We start from the raw sequence: 18,518 nt of genomic DNA, 5'->3' as shown, positions 1-18,518 counted from the left end.
CTGTTGACTACAGAATCTCTAGCGCCTATATATTCTTTCATTAAGCCCAAGCATTCAGCACTCACAAACAAGCTCCCTCTCTCTCCAGAAACACACACACACACACGCGCACGCACAAAACAGTCCCTTACCTGTAGCTGCTAGTTTTCTTCCTCTTTTCTTCCAGTTTCAAGCCTCTTTTAGGAAGAGGAATGAATTACAATTTCCCCTCAGGTGAGTCGGGTTTTACTCAGTGCACTACAACACACACTAATCAATTGCCTCCTCCTGCAAATCTTACTCTAACTGTCATTTTGCTTTGTTTTTGTTAGCTATGAACAGTTCACCAAACCCAAATCCATCCATACCAGAAGTTGGATATAGATTTCATCCAACCAATGAAGAATTAGTTTGTAATTATTTGAAGCCAAAGATACTGGGTGATGAAGTGGAAGACTTGTCAATCATGCCGGTGGTTCATGTTTGCAAGCATGAACCCTCGGAGTTACCTGGTAATTAATAATTAGACGTCCCTTTCTATCTTGTTATACGTTTATTGTTTCTATCATGATATTGGATTAACGCAGTCATTATTATGTGTAGATAAATCAAACATAAAGTCAAAGGACGCGGTATGGTATTTCTTCTGCCCTCGCGATTTTAAGTATTTAAACAGCGGACGTTATAACCGGAGAACAAAGCTCGGGTTTTGGAAACCAACCGGAAAAAATCTTAAAATAAGATTTATGGGTACCAAGAAGGTGATTGGTACAAGGAAGACTTTGGTTTTCTATACAAAGTCTAGTCCTAAACCAATAAGGACTGGATGGATCATACATGAATACGAATATATCTCTGATTTAAGCCTCTCTAACCAGGTAAATGATAAAAGAATTTTGTCCCTTTTTATTTAATTTTTCTGTACTAGTGTAGGGTCTTTTGCAGAAACATTGATTTGAATTAATTTGTTGCAATGTTCTTACATGGAAGGGGAAAATAGCCCAAGTAAGTTATGGCTATCATTTCTACGAAATTGGAATCTGGTCCTTTACTTTTTGCTCAATTAACATACCTCTTTATTATTTCAAGCTGTAAGGAATGGTCATATACTCTGTTGGGTATGGAGATTGTAGTCGGTAATTTTTGGTTCTTAAGTTCTGTTCGTTCGATTTTACTTTGAATATCTGGTGATGTAGCCGCCCCCGTGTTTTTTTAGAAATTAATTTGCTTTTACTGGTGTATGCTCTTATGTACTAATAATTCACTCGATGAATCTAGGTTCTCTGTTTCAATATGTGCAGGGGGGATATGTTCTCTGTAAATTGAAGAAAAAACCAGATGTGAAGACCACCAAAGGTGAACCAAATCACCATATGGTCTCGATCTCTGATTTCGAAGCTGCACCGAACTGCAGTATTGAAGGCGAATGCGGGCCTTCGATGGAGATGCCTTCTAAGTTTATAAATCACTCAACCCATGGTTACGGAGAGAGTAGCCTACTGGATTTAGATTTTGATAATCCAAATCTGGACATATCAGCCCCCGATGAAGGTGAATGGAATTCTCTTACGGTACTGCCTTCGGGTTTGGAAAATGGAAATCCGTGGGAGAAGACTGAAGAAGGTTGTTTGCGTTCCTCAGTGGTTTCACCAGAAAATAGTCCAACAGATGCTTTGCTTCCTGACCTTTCACAGGTTAGAACTTAGAATTAACGTGCCTTATATGGATTCTTTTTAATCTCAGTTACGTGGAGTGTAAATAGACAACAGACAGCTCATTCTTGCATCGAATTAATATTTTGATCCTTCCTGCAGCTAATCCCTCATCTACGGGCAGAGCTGAAAGCATTAATCTCGGAGCTAGAAAACAACCTTCGTTCTCCATTTCAGCCAGCTGCGTCTGTGAGCACTGAGGAAATCCCGTTTCACATGGGCTTCGATGCCCCCGTGTCTACCTGAACAGATCTGTTCCTGTCAATATCTGTGTCCTTAAGTTGCTATTTGAGTATTTGTAACATATTTGTACTGAAGAATAAAGTTACTTTATGGCCAATGCTGCCAATTTATATTCCTAAATCTGCTACCGAGGCAACTTATGTTGCTGCAGTTGTTTAGATCCTTGCGTGGTAGGTCTTCTGCACATTTCTCACTGTCTTTATGGTGGATGCTTCTGAGTTCGACTTTATCCAGTCCGTGCAGCTTCAGGATGCTAATCTCTGAAGTACAGATGCCCTGCAATGTCCACGGCTGAAAGCTTTTACAACCAGTAGTAGAAGATGGAAGTATTGTCTTAGAATTCTGATGCGATTGTTGTCCAGTACTGAAGTTGTTAAATTGAAATTACTATGTAATTTCTATATACAGTTAGCCGGTTCTTATAGCTACATGTTACTTAATGTGTGGAGGGGAATTCTAATCAAGTGGAATTTTTAAAAAATGATAAAATCAAAAAATATTTAATTATTTTTTTTAAAAAAATTGAAGTCAACTTTAGTTAATCTATAGATAAAATTGAAAAAAAAAACAATAAAAAAATTAAGATCAATCTTAAGCTAAATGAACTGAATCATAAAATCAAAATTATTTTATAAAAAATCATGAAGGAAGGAGAAGAAAGCAATGTGTCCCACCAAACCACCATTCATCTACAAATATACGTTGTTTTTTTAAAATAATTTTTCGTGGTAAAATACATGCCAATGATATTTTTTTATTTTTTAAAAATTATTTTTGATATCAGCACATCAAAACGATCTAAAATATATAAATCATATTAAATTTTAACAAAAAAAATTTTCAAATTTTTTAAAAACATGATTTAAACTGCGTTTCCAAACACTTCCTTGGAACATATTCAACGCTCTGCTTCTAACATTAAAAAAAAAAACTAGTGTTTGATCGTCTGAGGAAGCCATACACATCGATAGAACACAATGATCTTTCTTTACATGGGGCGTACGAACCAAGTTGTCGTACCCATCTATTTTAGCCTAATTGTAAATTTTTTAATTTTTTATTTAATTTATTTTCAGCCCTTTAAAGTTAAAAAAAAAATCATTTTGTAATTTAATGTTCTCTTTTTGTTAGTTGACTTTAGAAAAACTTCTTTTGCTATCTAAGTTAAAAAGAAAATAGGCTGTTTTTATTTTCAATCTTATACACTTGTCTTGTTTGTTCTTTTTATTTTTTTTATTTGATATATAAAAAGTCTCCATTAAGTGATTGTTGTTGTGCGATTAAATAAAAAAATAATTTAAGAGATAAAAATCTATTAAATGTAATTGGATGCATGAGTTAGATCACGTGTGTAGATTGATCGAGGTTTATTCCAGTGTTTTTTTTAAAAAAATTTATCAAATTTTTTTAATTTTAATTTCATTATTTAATATTAAATTTTTTAGGATTGCATATTATTGTTTATGAAGTTATCACAATTTCTTGACCTGAATCATAAATTTAACTAATTAATTTAAATTGATCCAAATCAATATAATATAACATCATCTTAATATTTAAAAAAATAAATTATCCAATATATTATTATTTCAAGATTAAAAATATATATAATCAAATATGCGTTAAATTTCACGTTCATTGTTAAAAGTTTTTTCTCTTGGAAAACACGCGGTATCAATACCTGAACATTTTTTTTCTAAGTGTTGGAACATCAGGGTGATGCGATTCATTGTTAAAGAAGGACTTGAACTTATCAAAAAACAAGGACTAGATCTCATGACCACTCAAGATTTGTGTTTTTTCTTTTTATTTTTTTCCTGGGTGGTTTTTATTTGTGGGATTGAATTAAAGCACGGGCCAAATAGCAACATATAGAATAATTAGAAAAAAAATTATTTATTGATATTGGTAAATACTCTTTTAAATAACAAATTATAATTCTCATTATTTTATTTTATTTATGACCGCAGATAAACAAACCATTACTAATAATTGATTTTACTATTACATATAAGGACTTCTTAATGGATTTATATTTGAAAAGTCATTTCAAATATTACTTAATAAAAACAAACATGAAAACTTGTTCAAGTTAACCTAAAAATCAAACTTGTCAAACAAGTGTGGTTCCAAAAAAACAAAAAAGAAGAACAAGAAGCAGCAGCTGGTAAAAGTGAAATGGATATAAATGGAGGCTCTCGTTTTGGGCTCGGAAAGATGCCGAACCTACAAGTTTTTAGGTCCAGTTTATATCTTGACACATATGTTGCCATGGAACAAAATAAATACCACACACACTCCTATAGCATAAATAAATAAAAGATCTGATTTAACTGATCAGATTAAAATTTCTTTTTTTAAAGATTACTAGTTCGAGTCTCATAAATTTTAGGATCATTAGAAATTTATATGATCGTTAACTTCAGAACCCATGGAATTAACGAGGTACACGTAAGCTGGTACGGATACCCATCAAAAAATTATAATTATACTTCCCACCTGCCATTGATAGCCTGAGCGGAGAATCAAATCAACAAGAAGCTCCCTAAAGACACTCACCATGTAGAACATTAAATAGAGATTTCAAATAAAATTTTTCATAACATCATTTATGCTACAAGGCTTGTAACAATGTATTTCGAAGTATCACATCACATCTATGCTAGATGAAGTTTAAAATCTTTTTAAAAATAATTATGATCAAACAAAAACATGTATTTACGTAATTAAACAACAAATTTAGCAGGTAAGATTCAAACTCTCAACCCCGTAAGTAGAAAAGCATTTTATAAATAGCCCGCATCATTTATTAATTTTATATCATGTTTATCGTCATGAAAATCCTTCTATCTTCATCACGAGACAAAACAATGTATATTATATAATTGACTAAAATTTAGTGATGGGTAGCATGTTAAAGACGAGATGTCACACAAGCCATCGAGAATTTCAGTTAGATTTTCTTTTCATGCTACTTGATCGACTATTAATGTGTTCGGATTAATTTTATGTTTAGGGTTCTTTTATGTTTGGGAAACGGGAGGAAAATGAGTGGAATTGGAGGGTAACTTTTTTCCCAGGAACCATCATGATTTTTCTTTTAAGGACTTATTTAGGAGTATGGTAAAATTTATTTTTTTAAATATTTTTTATTTAAAAATAAATTTTCAGTTAGTATATCTTCATCCTTCTTTTCCAAACAGAATGCAAAAGGCAGAACAAAAACAAATGAGTATTGGAGTACATAGTTTGACTTTACATTGGACGTTATTCGTGATTGTTCGCGAATGTTCTATGATGGTTATGGAAGCTAAGTGCAGTCCCAAGGGCTTGGATTGTAATTTGTGGAATTCTAAGTTCTCACTTTTGGTGTACTTTCCGAGCCAAGGAGATATTTGTTTTTATTGTTAAAATGTGATTTTTTTTTAGAAACATTATGTTGTTTATAAATTATTTTGATGTATTAATATTAAAAATAATTATTTTATATAAATTTTCAAGTAAAAAATATATTTTTTTAAAAAAACCTAAAACATTCTATAGACGTCGTGGCGCCCTGTGGCTGGAGAAATGAATTGCTAACTTTATTTATTTCTTGTCTCGGTGAAAAAGGTTATTTCTATAATTGTCTTACATTCCCTCCTTCCTCCTAATTGGCTATCGACGGAAGGATATATAGTGGGAGGGGTTAAAATATTTATAATAACACTGTACTGACAAGGAGGACACGGTTTAACATGGGACCCACTTAGACCTCTGATGCCTTCGAAACTACGAACTTCTGAGTGAAGTAGATTCTGTGAGGGGACTGGGTGTTTGAAGTCTTGGATATATAGAAGCGCGAACATCCCCTGCATCCCCATTCCCCTATATATATATTTACCGCACACCACAGCTTCCAGTGCACACCAACAGCTTCCTTTTCAGTACTTACTTGTCTCTATACTTCATTCTTCTCTTACAAATTATAGAATTTATTCTTGCAACCTCTGATGCTTTGGTAACTTTCTTTATATATATATATATATATATAATCTGCCTTAACTTTCTCTTAGTTATACAAAACGTGATCAATCAAAGACGACAAGTACAACTATGAATTCTCGACCACCTCCCGTAGGCTATGGATTCCATCCAACCGATGAAGAATTGGTGACCTATTACTTGAGGTTTAAAATGCACGGTGGCTATGAACAAGAAGTCAGCATAATCGCAGAGGCTAATGTGTGCGATTATGAGCCTTGGGTTCTGCCTGGTACGTGTTCATGTCTACGTGTCCAGTGCAATGTTTTTTTTTCTTATCACTTTCCTATTTTTTCCCTGTTTTCTAACTTGCAATTTCTCAATCAACAACAAATCATGCAGAGCTTTCAGCAATTAAAGAGCCAAACGACCCAGAGTGTTATTTCTTCTGTCCTCGCAGTTACAAGTACGCAAATAGCGACCGGGCTAATAGGACAACTCAAGCTGGATACTGGAAAGTCACAGGCAAGGATCGTATAGTCAAAACTAAAACCACCAAGGAGCATATTGCTACCAAGAAGACTCTGGTTTTCTACAAGGGGCGTGTTCCTAACGGGATCAAGACCGATTGGATCATGCACGAGTACCATCCAAACTTCAGCTTCCCTAACCAGGTACCATTGCTGCACATCTTAAGTTGTTTTGTAGTCTTTCCTTTTCTCTCTTCATTCCAATAAAGAGACTTGAATTCGAGGGTACAATAGAAATAAAATTAACGAAAGGCTTGGGATCAGACCAGTCGATCACCAACAGTACTCCTTGGCACTTGTGTTGAGAATTTTAGTTTTGGATACCAGCTAACTAAAATGATCACTCGTAAGACTTGAAGTGCTCTTTCCCCCTGTATTTACACGTGATCTTGTTTCCTTTTTGCGTAGAGGGAATTCGTTCTCTGCAAACTGAAGAAAGATCCACATGCGATCAAGCCAACATATGAAGAAGGTGAAGCAAGCTTCAATGTAACTTCTGATCATTCTGAAAATCAAAACTCAACTGAGTGTCATCATCCCCAAACCTTTGAAGAAGGTGAATATGGTGCCTGGACGGTTTCTAATTTCACTAACAACGAGCCAGAGGTGATAAACAGCACCACTAACAAGCAGTTTTTTTTTGCAAGTTATTTCATGTGTAAGAAGAATATATCAACAACTTGTGTTTCTTTTACAGGAAGATACTTATCAATTCCAAGCACAACTGGACTCATTGCGTGGCTACGATATTGAGGGATGTTATAGCCTGGACTCTGCCCTACAGTTTCCATACGGGGATATTTACTGAAAAAACCCCTTCCCGCAATGGGTTCCTAGCATCCATGTCTGTCAAACTTTATCTATATATAGCACTGTACCAACTTCATGCCCTGAAGTTCCTATTTTTAAGTCTTAATAGCGTATTTGTATTAAACCTAGGACCAACTGGTCAGTTCATCCGCTGCATGCATTGGATGTGGCTGATCATATGTCATAGGAAAGTACCTTTGTTGTTTTTCTGGAGTGGAATTTAATGCATCTCGAATGTGTTCTGCTTTTTACTTGATTGCTGACTGTTTAATTGTAGCCTGTGAGATTTATAAGACCGTGTACTTTCTAAAAATGTCTTTGGTTCAAGTAAAGGTGCGCATTTCCATCTCAAAACCTGCGACGACGGTTCAATGCACATGCCTCAGGCTCAGGGTCCTCCATGAGAAATGACGGCATCCAGATGAAAATCAACCAGCACCCGCGTAAATATTTGCTGGTGAATTATACATCCACATGAAGTAAATAAATTTAATAAAAAGTTGAAAATATTTAACAACTTGAACTTCTATTGTGAAGTTTATGTTTTTTTTTTTGATGAAATCGTTACTTAAACCATTACATATTCATATATAAAAGGAAACATAAAAATAAAAAAAAAGTAGATTGAAAGTTGTAGAGCACAGGAATATGGAAAGAAGGGGATAAAAAGGAAAACATAGGTGCGTATAAGGGTAAAAGGAACAGGGACTTTTTGATACTGCAGTCCGACCTTTTTTTTTTATATAAATTTTCTAATATTTTTAGTTTTATATTAATATTTTTTATTGTTTTTTTTATATTATTTTAATATGCTCATCTCGAACACATTTTAAAAAAATAATTTAAATATATTACAATCTTGATCTTTACTTAATAAATAGGACTCATGACTAGATGGGTACCTATTTTATGCTGCAGATCCATATTATTTTTCCAGTACAATACTTAGGCATCACAAATGTGTTTTTTTTTTTATATAAAAAAACCCAATAATTTATGTTATAGTCCTGACCAATAACTCGGGTTATTGTCCACACTATCTAAATAAGCCGCTTTTATTTGAATCATATGGAAAAAAAGGGAGGCAGCAATAGCAAACAAGTGTGTGAGTAAGCAATTATAATAACATGGAAAAAAACCTTTATCTATGAAGAAAAACGATCATTTACCTAATTGTAATGAAAATCAATACACATATAAAATTAATAGAATAAAAGAAATGAAAAGAAATATTATGGAGGCTGTATATATTAAAAATATCATAAAAAGTAAAAATAATTGAGAAGAGGTATTAATTAAAAAATAAATTGAAAATTATTTTAAAAAGATTGATTTGAATTAATTTGTTGCAATGTTCTTACATGGAAGGGGAAAATAGCCCAAGTAAGTTATGGCTATCATTTCTACGAAATTGGAAACTTGGATGTTAATCTGGTCCTTTACTTTTTGCTCAATTATCATACCTCTTTATTATTTCAAGCTGTAAGGAATGGTCATATACTCTGTTGGGTATGGAGATTGTAGTCGGTAATTTTTGGTTCTTAAGTTCTGTTCGTTCGATTTTACTTTGAATATCTGGTGATGTAGCCGCCCCCGTGTTTTTTTAGAAATTAATTTGCTTTTACTGGTGTATGCTCTTATGTACTAATAATTCACTCGATGAATCTAGGTTTTCTGTTTCAATATGTGCAGGGGGGATATGTTCTCTGCAAATTGAAGAAAAAACCAGATGTGAAGACCACCAAAAGTGAACCAAATCACCATATGGTCTCGATCTCTGATTTCGAAGCTGCAACCGAACTGCAGTATTGAAGGCGAATGCGGGCCTTCGATGGAGATGCCTAAGAAAAAAACCATGTGATCACGTCAGGGTGATGCGATTCATTGTTAAAGAAGGACCTGAACTTGTCAAAAAAACCAAGGACTAGACTCATGACCACTCAAGATTTGTGTTTTTTCTTTTTTTGTATGTGGTTTTTATTTGTGATATTTAATTAAAGAACGGGCCAAATAGCAACATATAAAATAATTAGAAAAAAAATATTTATTGATATTGTTAAATACTCTTTTAAATAACAAATTATAATTTTCATTATTTTATTTTATTTATGACCGCAAATAAACAAACCATTACTAATAATTGGCTTTACTATTACATATAAGGACTTCTTAATGGATCTATATTTGAAAAACTCTTTTGAAATATCACTTGAACTTATGCACAATTTTTTTTTATATATAGATTTTGAAATACTTTAAAAAAAAAAACCATGAAAACTCGTTCAAGTTAACCTAAAAATCAAACTTGTCAAGCAAGTGTGGTTCCAAAGAAAAAAAGACCACACACTCCTATAGTATAAATACATGGAAAAGGATACTCACCGTGCAGAGAAAGTGTAGTCATCAATCCTTTTCCGTGTCAAGCTAGCTACTTGTACTTCCCACCTGCCATTAATAACCTGAGCGGAGGATCAAATCAACAAGAAGCTCCCTACAGACACTCGCCATGTAGAGCATTAAATAGAGATTTCATATAAATGTTTTTTTTTTAATTTAACGTGGGTGTCCGGGCCAGTTTGCACGTACCTCGACTAATCCCATGGGTCCTGAAGTTAACGACCATGTAAATCTCCAGTGGCCATCATATGAGCAACCACAAGACTCGAACCTGAGACCACAGAGGAAGCAAACCTCTTGGTCTCAAGTTTTCATCACTGGACCACCACCTACATAGTTGATTTCATATAAAATTTTGCAGCATAACATCAAGGCTTGTAACAATGTATTTCGAAGTATAACATCTATGCTAGATGCAGTTTAAAATCTTTTTAAAAATAATTATGATCAAACAAAAACATGTATTTACGTAATTAAACAACAAATTTAGCAGGTAAGATTCAAACTCTCAACCCCGTACGTAGAAAAGCATTTTATAAATAGCTCGCATCATTTATTAATTTTATATCATGTTTATCGTTCTGAAAATCCTTCTATCTTTATCACGAGACACAACAATGTATATTATATAAAAGACGAGATGTCACGCAAGCCATCGAGAATTCAGTTAGATTTTTTTTTCATGCTACTTGATCGACTATCAATGTGTTTGGGAAGAGCGTATTTCGAGAGGGAAGAAAATAAATGGAAAGGAAATAAAGATGGATGTACGGATTTTTCATGTTTGGGACACGAGGGGAATTGGAGGGTAAATAACTAAATATTTTTCCAAGGACATATGTTGATTGTTTTTTAATTTCTCGCATGTTTAGAAGTATATATTTTCATCCTTCTTTTCCAAACAGAATGTAAAGGCAGAACAAAAACAAATGAGTACATAGTTTGACTTGCATTGGTCGTTATTAGTGATTGTTCGCGAATGTTCTATGATGGTTACAGAAGTTAAGTGCAGACCCAAGAGCTTGGATTCCAAGTTGTGGAATTCTAAGTTCTCACTATTGGAGTACTAAAATGTGATTTTTTAAAAAACTTTATGTTATTTATAAATTAATTTTTAAATAATAATAAAATATTATTTTTATATATTTTCTAGTAAAAAACATTTTTTTTTAGAACTTACCACATTCTATATATATAAACACTGTACGGACAAGGAGGACACGGTTTAATATTGGACCCACTTAGACCTCTGATGTCTTCGAAACTACGAACTTCTGAGTGAAGTAGATTCTGTGAGGGGACTGGGTGTTTGAAGTCTTGGATATATAGAAGCGCAAACATCCCCTGCATCCCCATTCCCCTATATATATTTAACGCACACCACAGCTTCCAGTGCACACCAACAGCTTCCTTTTCAGTACTTACTTGTCTCTATACTTCATTCTTCTCTTACAAATTATAGAATTTATTCTTGCAACCTCTGATGCTTTGGTAACTTTCTTTATATATATATATATATAATCTGCCTTAACTTTCTCTTAGTTATACAAACGTGATCAATCAAAGACGACAAGTACAACAATGAATTCTCGACCACCTCCCGTAGGCTATGGATTCCATCCAACCGATGAAGAATTGGTGACCTATTACTTGAGGTTTAAAATGCACGGTGGCTATGAACAAGAAGTCAGCATAATCGCAGAGGCTAATGTGTGCGATTATGAGCCTTGGGTTCTGCCTGGTACGTGTTCATAGTCTACGTGTCCAGTGCAATGTTTGTTTTTTTTTCCTTATCACTTTCCTATTTTTTCCCTGTTTTCGAACTTGCAATTTCTCAATCAACAACAAATCATGCAGAGCTTTCAGCAATTAAAGAGCCAAACGACCCAGAGTATTATTTCTTCTGTCCTCGCAGTTACAAGTACGCAAATAGCGACCGGGCTAATAGGACAACTCAAGCTGGATACTGGAAAGTCACAGGCAAGGATCGTATAGTCAAAACTAAAACCACCAAGGAGCATATTGCTACCAAGAAGACTCTGGTTTTCTACGAGGGGCGTGTTCCTAACGGGATCAAGACCAATTGGATCATGCACGAGTACCATCCAACCTTCAGCTTCCCTAACCAGGTACCATTGCTGCACTTCTTAAGTTGTTTTGTAGTCTTTTCTTTTGTCTCTTCCTTCCAAGAAAGAGACTTGAATTCGAGGGTATAATAGCAATAAAATTAACGAAAGGCTTGGGATCAGACCAGTCGATCACCAACAGTACTCCTTGGCACTTGTGTTGAGAATTTTGGTTTTGGATACCAGCTAACTAAAATGATCGCTCGTAAGACTTGAAGTGCTCTTTCCCCCTGTAATATTTACACGTGATCTTGTTTCCTTTTTGCGTAGAGGGAATTCGTTCTCTGCAAACTGAAGAAAGATCCAGATGCGATCATGCCAACATATGAAGAAGGTGAAGCAAGCTTCAATGTCACTTCTGATCATTCTGAAAATCAAAACCCAACTGAATATAATCATCCCCAAACCTTTGAAGAAGGTGAATATGGTGCCCGGACGGCTTCTAATTTCATTGACAACGAGCCAGAGGTGATAAATAGCACCAATAACAAGCAGTGTTTTTTTTTGCAAGTTATTTCATATGTAATAAGAATATATCAACAACTTGTGTTTCTTTTACAGGAAGATACTTATCAACTCCAAGCACAACTGGACTCATTCCGTGGCTATGATGAGGGATGTTATAGCCTGAATGCCCTGTTTCCATACGGGAATATGTACTGAAAAAAACCCTTTCCTGCAATGGGTTTCCTATCATCCATGTCTGTCGTCAAACTTTATCTATATATAGAGCACTGTACCAACTTTATGCCCTGAAGTTCCTATTTTTAAGTCTTAATAGCATATTTGTATTCAACCTAGGACCAACAGATCAGTTCATCCGCTGCATGCATTGGATGTGGCTGATCATATGTCATAGGAAAGTACCTTTGTTGTTTTTCTGGAGTGGAATTTAATGCATGTCGAATGTGTTCTGCTTTTTTTACTTGATTGCTGACTGTTTAATTGTAGCCTGTGAGATTTATAAGACCGTGTACTTTCTAAAAATGTCTTTGGTTCAAGTAAAGGTGCGCATTTCCATCTCAAAACCTGCGACGACGGTTCAATGCACATGCCTCAGGCTCAGGGTCCTCCATGAGAAATGACGGCATCCAGATGAAAATCAACCAGCACCCGCGTAAATATTTGCTGGTGAATTATACATCCACATGAAGTAAATAAATTTAATAAAAAGTTGAAAATATTTAACAACTTGAACTTCTATTGTGAAGTTTATGTTTTTTTGATGAAATCATAAGTTAAACTATTACATATTCATATATAAAAGGAAACATAAAAATAAAATTAAAAAGTAGATTGAAAGTTGTAGAGCACAGGAATATGGAAAGAAGGGGATAAAAAGGAAAACATAGGTGCGTATAAGGGTAGAAGGAATAGTGACTCTTTGATACTGCAGTCCAACCTTTTTTTATATATATATATATATATAAAATTTTAAATATTTTTAGTTTTATATTAACACTTTTTAGTGTTTTTTTTTATTATTTTGATGTCCTCATCTCAAACACAATTTAAAAAACAATTTAAATATATTACTATCTTTATATCTAATTAATAAATAAAACTCAAGACTAGACTAGTGCTCGCTCTATGCTGAAGTTCCGTATTGTTTTTCTAGTACAATACTTAGACGTCGCAAGTGTGTTTAAAAATAGTAAAGAAACCCAATGATTCATGATATAGTCCCAACCACCTAAATAAACGGGCTTTATTTGAATCATATATACATATAAATAAACCATCACGACAACATGGAAAAAAACTTTTATTTAAAAAAAAATGATTCATTTATCTAGTTGTAATGAAAATCGATACACATATAAAGTTTATGAAATAAAAGAAAAGAAAAGAAATATAATGTAAGGCTATATATATTAAAAAAATTATAAAAAATAAAAATCATAGAGACGAGGTATTAATTAAAAAAAATTGAAAATTATTTTAAAAAGATTGATTTGAATTAATTTGTTGCAATGTTCTTACATGGAAGGGGAAAATAGCCCAAGTAAGTTATGGCTATCATTTCAACGAAATTGGAAACTTGGATGTTAATCTGGTCCTTTACTTTTTGCTCAATTAACATACCTCTTTATTATTTCAAGCTGTAAGGAATGGTCATATACTCTGTTGGGTATGGAGATTGTAGTCGGTAATTTTTGGTTCTTAAGTTCTGTTCGTTCGATTTTACTTTGAATATCTGGTGATGTAGGCGCCCCGTGTTTTTTTAGAAATTTGCTTTTACTGGTGTATGCTCTGATGTACTAACAATTCACTCGATGAATCAAGGTCCTCTGTTTCAATATGCGCAGGGGGGCTATGTTCTATATAAATTGAATAAAAAACCAGATGTGAAGACCAACAAAGGTGAACCAAATCACCATATGGTCTCGATCTCTGATTTCGAAGCTGCACCGAACTGCAGTATTGAAGGCGAATGCGGGCCTTCGATGGAGATGCCTTCTAAGTTTATAAATCACTCAATCCATGGTTACGGAGAGAGTAGCCTACTGGATTTTGATTTTGATAATCCAAATCTGGACATATCAGCCCCCGATGAAGGTGAAAGGAATTCTCTTACGGTTCTGCCTTCGGGTTTGGAAAATGGAAATCCGTGGGAGAAGACTGAAGAAGGTTGTTTGCGTCCCTCAGTGGTTTCACCAGAAACTAGTCCAACAGATGCTATGCTTCCTGACCTTTCACAGGTTAGAACTTATATGGATTCTTTTTAATCTCAGTTACGTGGAGTATAAATAAACAACAGACAGCTCATTCTTGCATCGAATTAATATTTCGATCCTTCCTGCAGCTAATCCCTCATCTACGGGCAGAGCTGAAAGCCTTAATCTCGGAGCTAGAAAACAGCATTCGTTCTCCATTTCAGCCGGCTGCGTCTTTGAGCACTGAGGAAATCCCGTTTCACAGGGGATTCGATGCCCCCGTGTCTACCTGAACAGATCTGTTCCTGTCTATATCTGTGTCTTTAAGGTGCTATTTGAGTATTAGTAACATATTTGTACCGAAGAATAAAGCTACTTTATGGCGAATGCTGCAAATTTATATTCCTAAATCTGCTACCGAGGCAACTTATGTTGCTGTAGGCCTGTAGTTGTTTAGATCCTTGCGTGGTAGCTCATCTGCACATTTCACTGTCTTTATGGTGGATGCTTCTGAGCTCGACTTTATCCAGTCCGTGCAGCTTCAGGATGCTAATCTCTGAAGAACAGATGCCCTCCAAAGTCCACGGCTATGTTCAAAGGAAAGCTTTTCCAACTAGTAGTAGAAGATGAAAGTATTTTGTCCTAGAATTCTGATGCGATTGTTGTCCAGTACTGAAGTTGTTAAATTGGAAGTACTACGTAATTTCTATATATATTTACCTGGTTCTTATAGCCATCGAGAATTTCAGTTAGATTTTCTTTTCATGCTACTTGATCGACTATTAATGTGTTTGGATTTTGAGAGGGAAGAAAACAAATGAAAAGGAAATAAAGATGGATGTACGGATTTTTTATGTTTGGGAAACAAGGACCCGTTATAATTGTTTTTTTTTTTCTGGAATGTTTATAAGTATAGTAAAATTTATTTTTTAAAGATTTTTATTTAAAATATATTAAATTAATATTTTTTATTTTTAAAAATTTATTTTTAACATCATCATGTAATTAAAACGATTCAAAAATATAAAAAATTCATTTAAAATTAAAAAAATTCAGTTTTTTAAATACAATTTGATATCAAAATTAAACTTAATTAATTATTTTTAGAATTGCACTTTGCTGAAAGAAAATTTCTCCTAGTGTATATTTGTAGAACTGTAAATGATGGTAAAAATTATAATTTTCACAGCATAATATTTTCTTATATTTTCAAGAAATTATTAGGTATATAAAAAAAATTAACATAAAAGTCAACAAATAAAATACCTTAATATATATACAATTTTCCTACGTAGAAAAATCATTTTCTCTTCTAGTATATTTTCATCCTTCTTTTCCAAACAGAATGCAAAAGGCAGAACAAAAACAAATGAGTATTGGAGTACATAGTTTGACTTACATTGGACATTCGTGATTGTTCGCGAATGTTCTATGATGGTTATAGAAGTTAAGTGCATCCCCAAGAGCTTGGATTCTCAGTTGTGGAATTCTAAGTTCTAACTTTTGGAGTAGTAAAATGTAACTTTTTTAGAAAATTTATGTTATTTATAAATTATTTTGATTTATTAATATTAAAAATAATTTTTAATTAATAAAAAAATAATTTTTATAAATTTTCAAGTAAAAATTATTTTATAAAAAAAACCGAAAACATTCTATACACGTCGTGGCGCCCTGTGGCTGGAGAAATGAATCGCTAACTTCCTCTATTTATTTCTTGTCTCGGTGAAAAAGGTTATTTCTATAATTGTCTTACATTCCCTGCTTCCTCCTAATAGGCTATCGACGGAAGGATATATAGTGGGAGGGGTTAAAATATTTATAATAACACTGTACTGACAAGGAGGACACGGTTTAACATGGGACCCACTTGGACCTCTGATGCCTTCGAAACTACGAACTTCTGAGTGAAGTAGATTCTGTGAGGGGACTGGGTGTTTGAAGTCTTGGATATATAGAAGCGCGAACATCCCCTGCATCCCCATTCCCCTATATATATTTAACGCACACCACAGCTTCCAGTGCACACCAACAGCTTCCTTTTCAGTACTTACTTGTCTCTATACTTCATTCTTCTCTTACAAATTATAGAATTTATTCTTGCAACCTCTGATGCTTTGGTAACTTTCTTTATATATATATATATAATCTGCCTTAATTTTCTCTTAGTTATACAAAACGTGATCAATCAAAGACGACAAGTACAACAATGAATTCTCGACCACCTCCCGTAGGCTATGGATTCCATCCAACCGATGAAGAATTGGTGACCTATTACTTGAGGTTTAAAATGCACGGTGGCTATGAACAAGAAGTCAGCATAATCGCAGAGGCTAATGTGTGCGATTATGAGCCTTGGGTTCTGCCTGGTACGTGTTCATGTCTACGTGTCCAGTGCAATGTTTTTTTTTCTTATCACTTTCCTATTTTTTCCCTGTTTTCTAACTTGCAATTTGTCAATCAACAACAAATCATGCAGAGCTTTCAGCAATTAAAGAGCCAAACGACCCAGAGTGTTATTTCTTCTGTCCTCGCAGTTACAAGTACGCAAATAGCGACCGGGCTAATAGGACAACTCAAGCTGGATACTGGAAAGTCACAGGCAAGGATCGTATAGTCAAAACTAAAACCACCAAGGAGCATATTGCTACCAAGAAGACTCTGGTTTTCTACGAGGGGCGTGTTCCTAACGGGATCAAGACCAATTGGATCATGCACGAGTACCATCCAAACTTCAGCTTCCCTAACCAGGTACCATTGCTGCACATCTTAAGTTGTTTTGTAGTCTTTCCTTTTCTCTCTTCATTCCAATAAAGAGACTTGAATTCGAGGGTATAATAGAAATAAAATTAACGAAAGGCTTGGGATCAGACCTGTCGATCACCAACAGTGCTCCTTGTCACTTGTGTTGAGAATTTTGGTTTTGAATATCAGCTGACTAAAACGATCACTTGTAAGAGTTGAAGTACTCTTTCCCCCTCTATATACACGTGATCTTGTTTCCTTTTTGCGTAGAGGGAATTCGTTCTCTGCAAACTGAAGAAAGATCCAGATGCGATCATGCCAACATATGAAGAAGGTGAAGCAAGCTTCAATGTCACTTCTGATCATTTTGAAAATCAAAACCCAACTGAGTATAATCATCCCCAAACCTTTGAAGAAGGTGAAGCAAGCTTCAATGTCACTTCTGATCATTTTGAAAATCAAAACCCAACTGAGTATAATCATCCCCAAACCTTTGAAGAAGGTGAATATGGCGCCTGGACGGCTTCTAATTTCACTAACGACGAGCCAGAGGTGATAAATAGCACCAATAACAAGCAGTTTTTTTTTTTGCAAGTTATTTCATATGTAAGAAGAATATATCAACAACTTGTGTTTCTTTTACAGGATGATACTTATCAATTCCAAGCACAACTGGACTCATTGCGTGGCTATGATGAGGGATGTTATAGCCTGGACTCTGCCCTAAAGTTTCCATACGGCGATATTTACTGAAAAAACCCTTTTCTCGCAATGGGTTTCCTATTATCCATGTCTGTCAAACTTTATTTATATATAGCACTGTACCAACTTCATGTCCTGGAGTTCCTATTTTAAAGTCTTAATAGCATATTTGTATTAAACCTAGGACCAACTGATCAGTTCATCCGCTGCATGCATTGGATGGGCTGATCATATGTCATAGGAAAGTACCTTTGTTGTTTTTCTGGAGTGGAATTTAATGCATCTTGAGTGTGTTCTGCTTTTTACTTGATTGCTGATTGTTTAATTGTAGCCTGTGAGATTTTATAAGACCGTGTACTTTCTAAAAATGTCTTTGGTTCAAGACTTCAAGTAAAGGTGCTGATTTCCATCTCAAAACCTGTGACGACACATGCCTCAGGGTCCTACATGATGGTATAAAAAACAGGGTGGTTTTTTTAACCCCAAATCTTATTTTCAACCAATGTTTATTTTTTTTTCCAAGAAAACACTCATTAAACCTTGTCTTACTGACATCTAAAATCACAAAAAAAAATAATAATATAAAAACTCATAATCAACCTAAAACAAATTGTTTTTTTTAAGTTTAGCTATATTTTTCTAGACCCTTTCAAG

At 34.3% G+C, this 18,518-nt stretch overlaps 1 protein-coding gene across 12 annotated transcripts; it reads left to right on the top strand.

The window, feature by feature from the left end:
• LOC7462047 (NAC domain-containing protein 71) lies at positions 1 to 18,169 on the top strand. 12 transcript variants are annotated; one of them, XM_052446930.1, is made up of 8 exons: positions 10 to 213; positions 312 to 491; positions 583 to 857; positions 1,281 to 1,386; positions 11,750 to 11,763; positions 12,031 to 12,094; positions 17,581 to 17,714; positions 17,808 to 18,169. In XM_052446930.1, exons 1-8 carry the CDS (start codon positions 192 to 194, stop codon positions 17,913 to 17,915), a joined length of 903 nt encoding a protein of 300 aa, XP_052302890.1. In that variant the 5' UTR covers positions 10 to 191; the 3' UTR covers positions 17,916 to 18,169. The 12 variants fall into 12 exon arrangements, with proteins under 12 accessions (XP_052302885.1, XP_052302888.1, XP_052302886.1 ...); XM_052446931.1 differs by lacking the exon at positions 11,750 to 11,763 and adding an exon at positions 6,558 to 6,571; XM_052446925.1 differs by lacking the exons at positions 11,750 to 11,763; positions 12,031 to 12,094; positions 17,581 to 17,714; positions 17,808 to 18,169 and adding exons at positions 6,558 to 6,571; positions 6,836 to 7,033; positions 12,229 to 12,679 and having other exon boundaries at positions 1 to 213.
• The last annotated feature ends 349 nt before the right edge of the window (positions 18,170 to 18,518 follow it).

Source organism: Populus trichocarpa, chromosome 14, assembly GCF_000002775.5.
Source record: "Populus trichocarpa isolate Nisqually-1 chromosome 14, P.trichocarpa_v4.1, whole genome shotgun sequence".
In the NCBI taxonomy this organism is placed as follows: domain Eukaryota; kingdom Viridiplantae; phylum Streptophyta; class Magnoliopsida; order Malpighiales; family Salicaceae; genus Populus; species Populus trichocarpa.
This window is presented reverse-complemented; position numbering and strand designations above follow the sequence as displayed.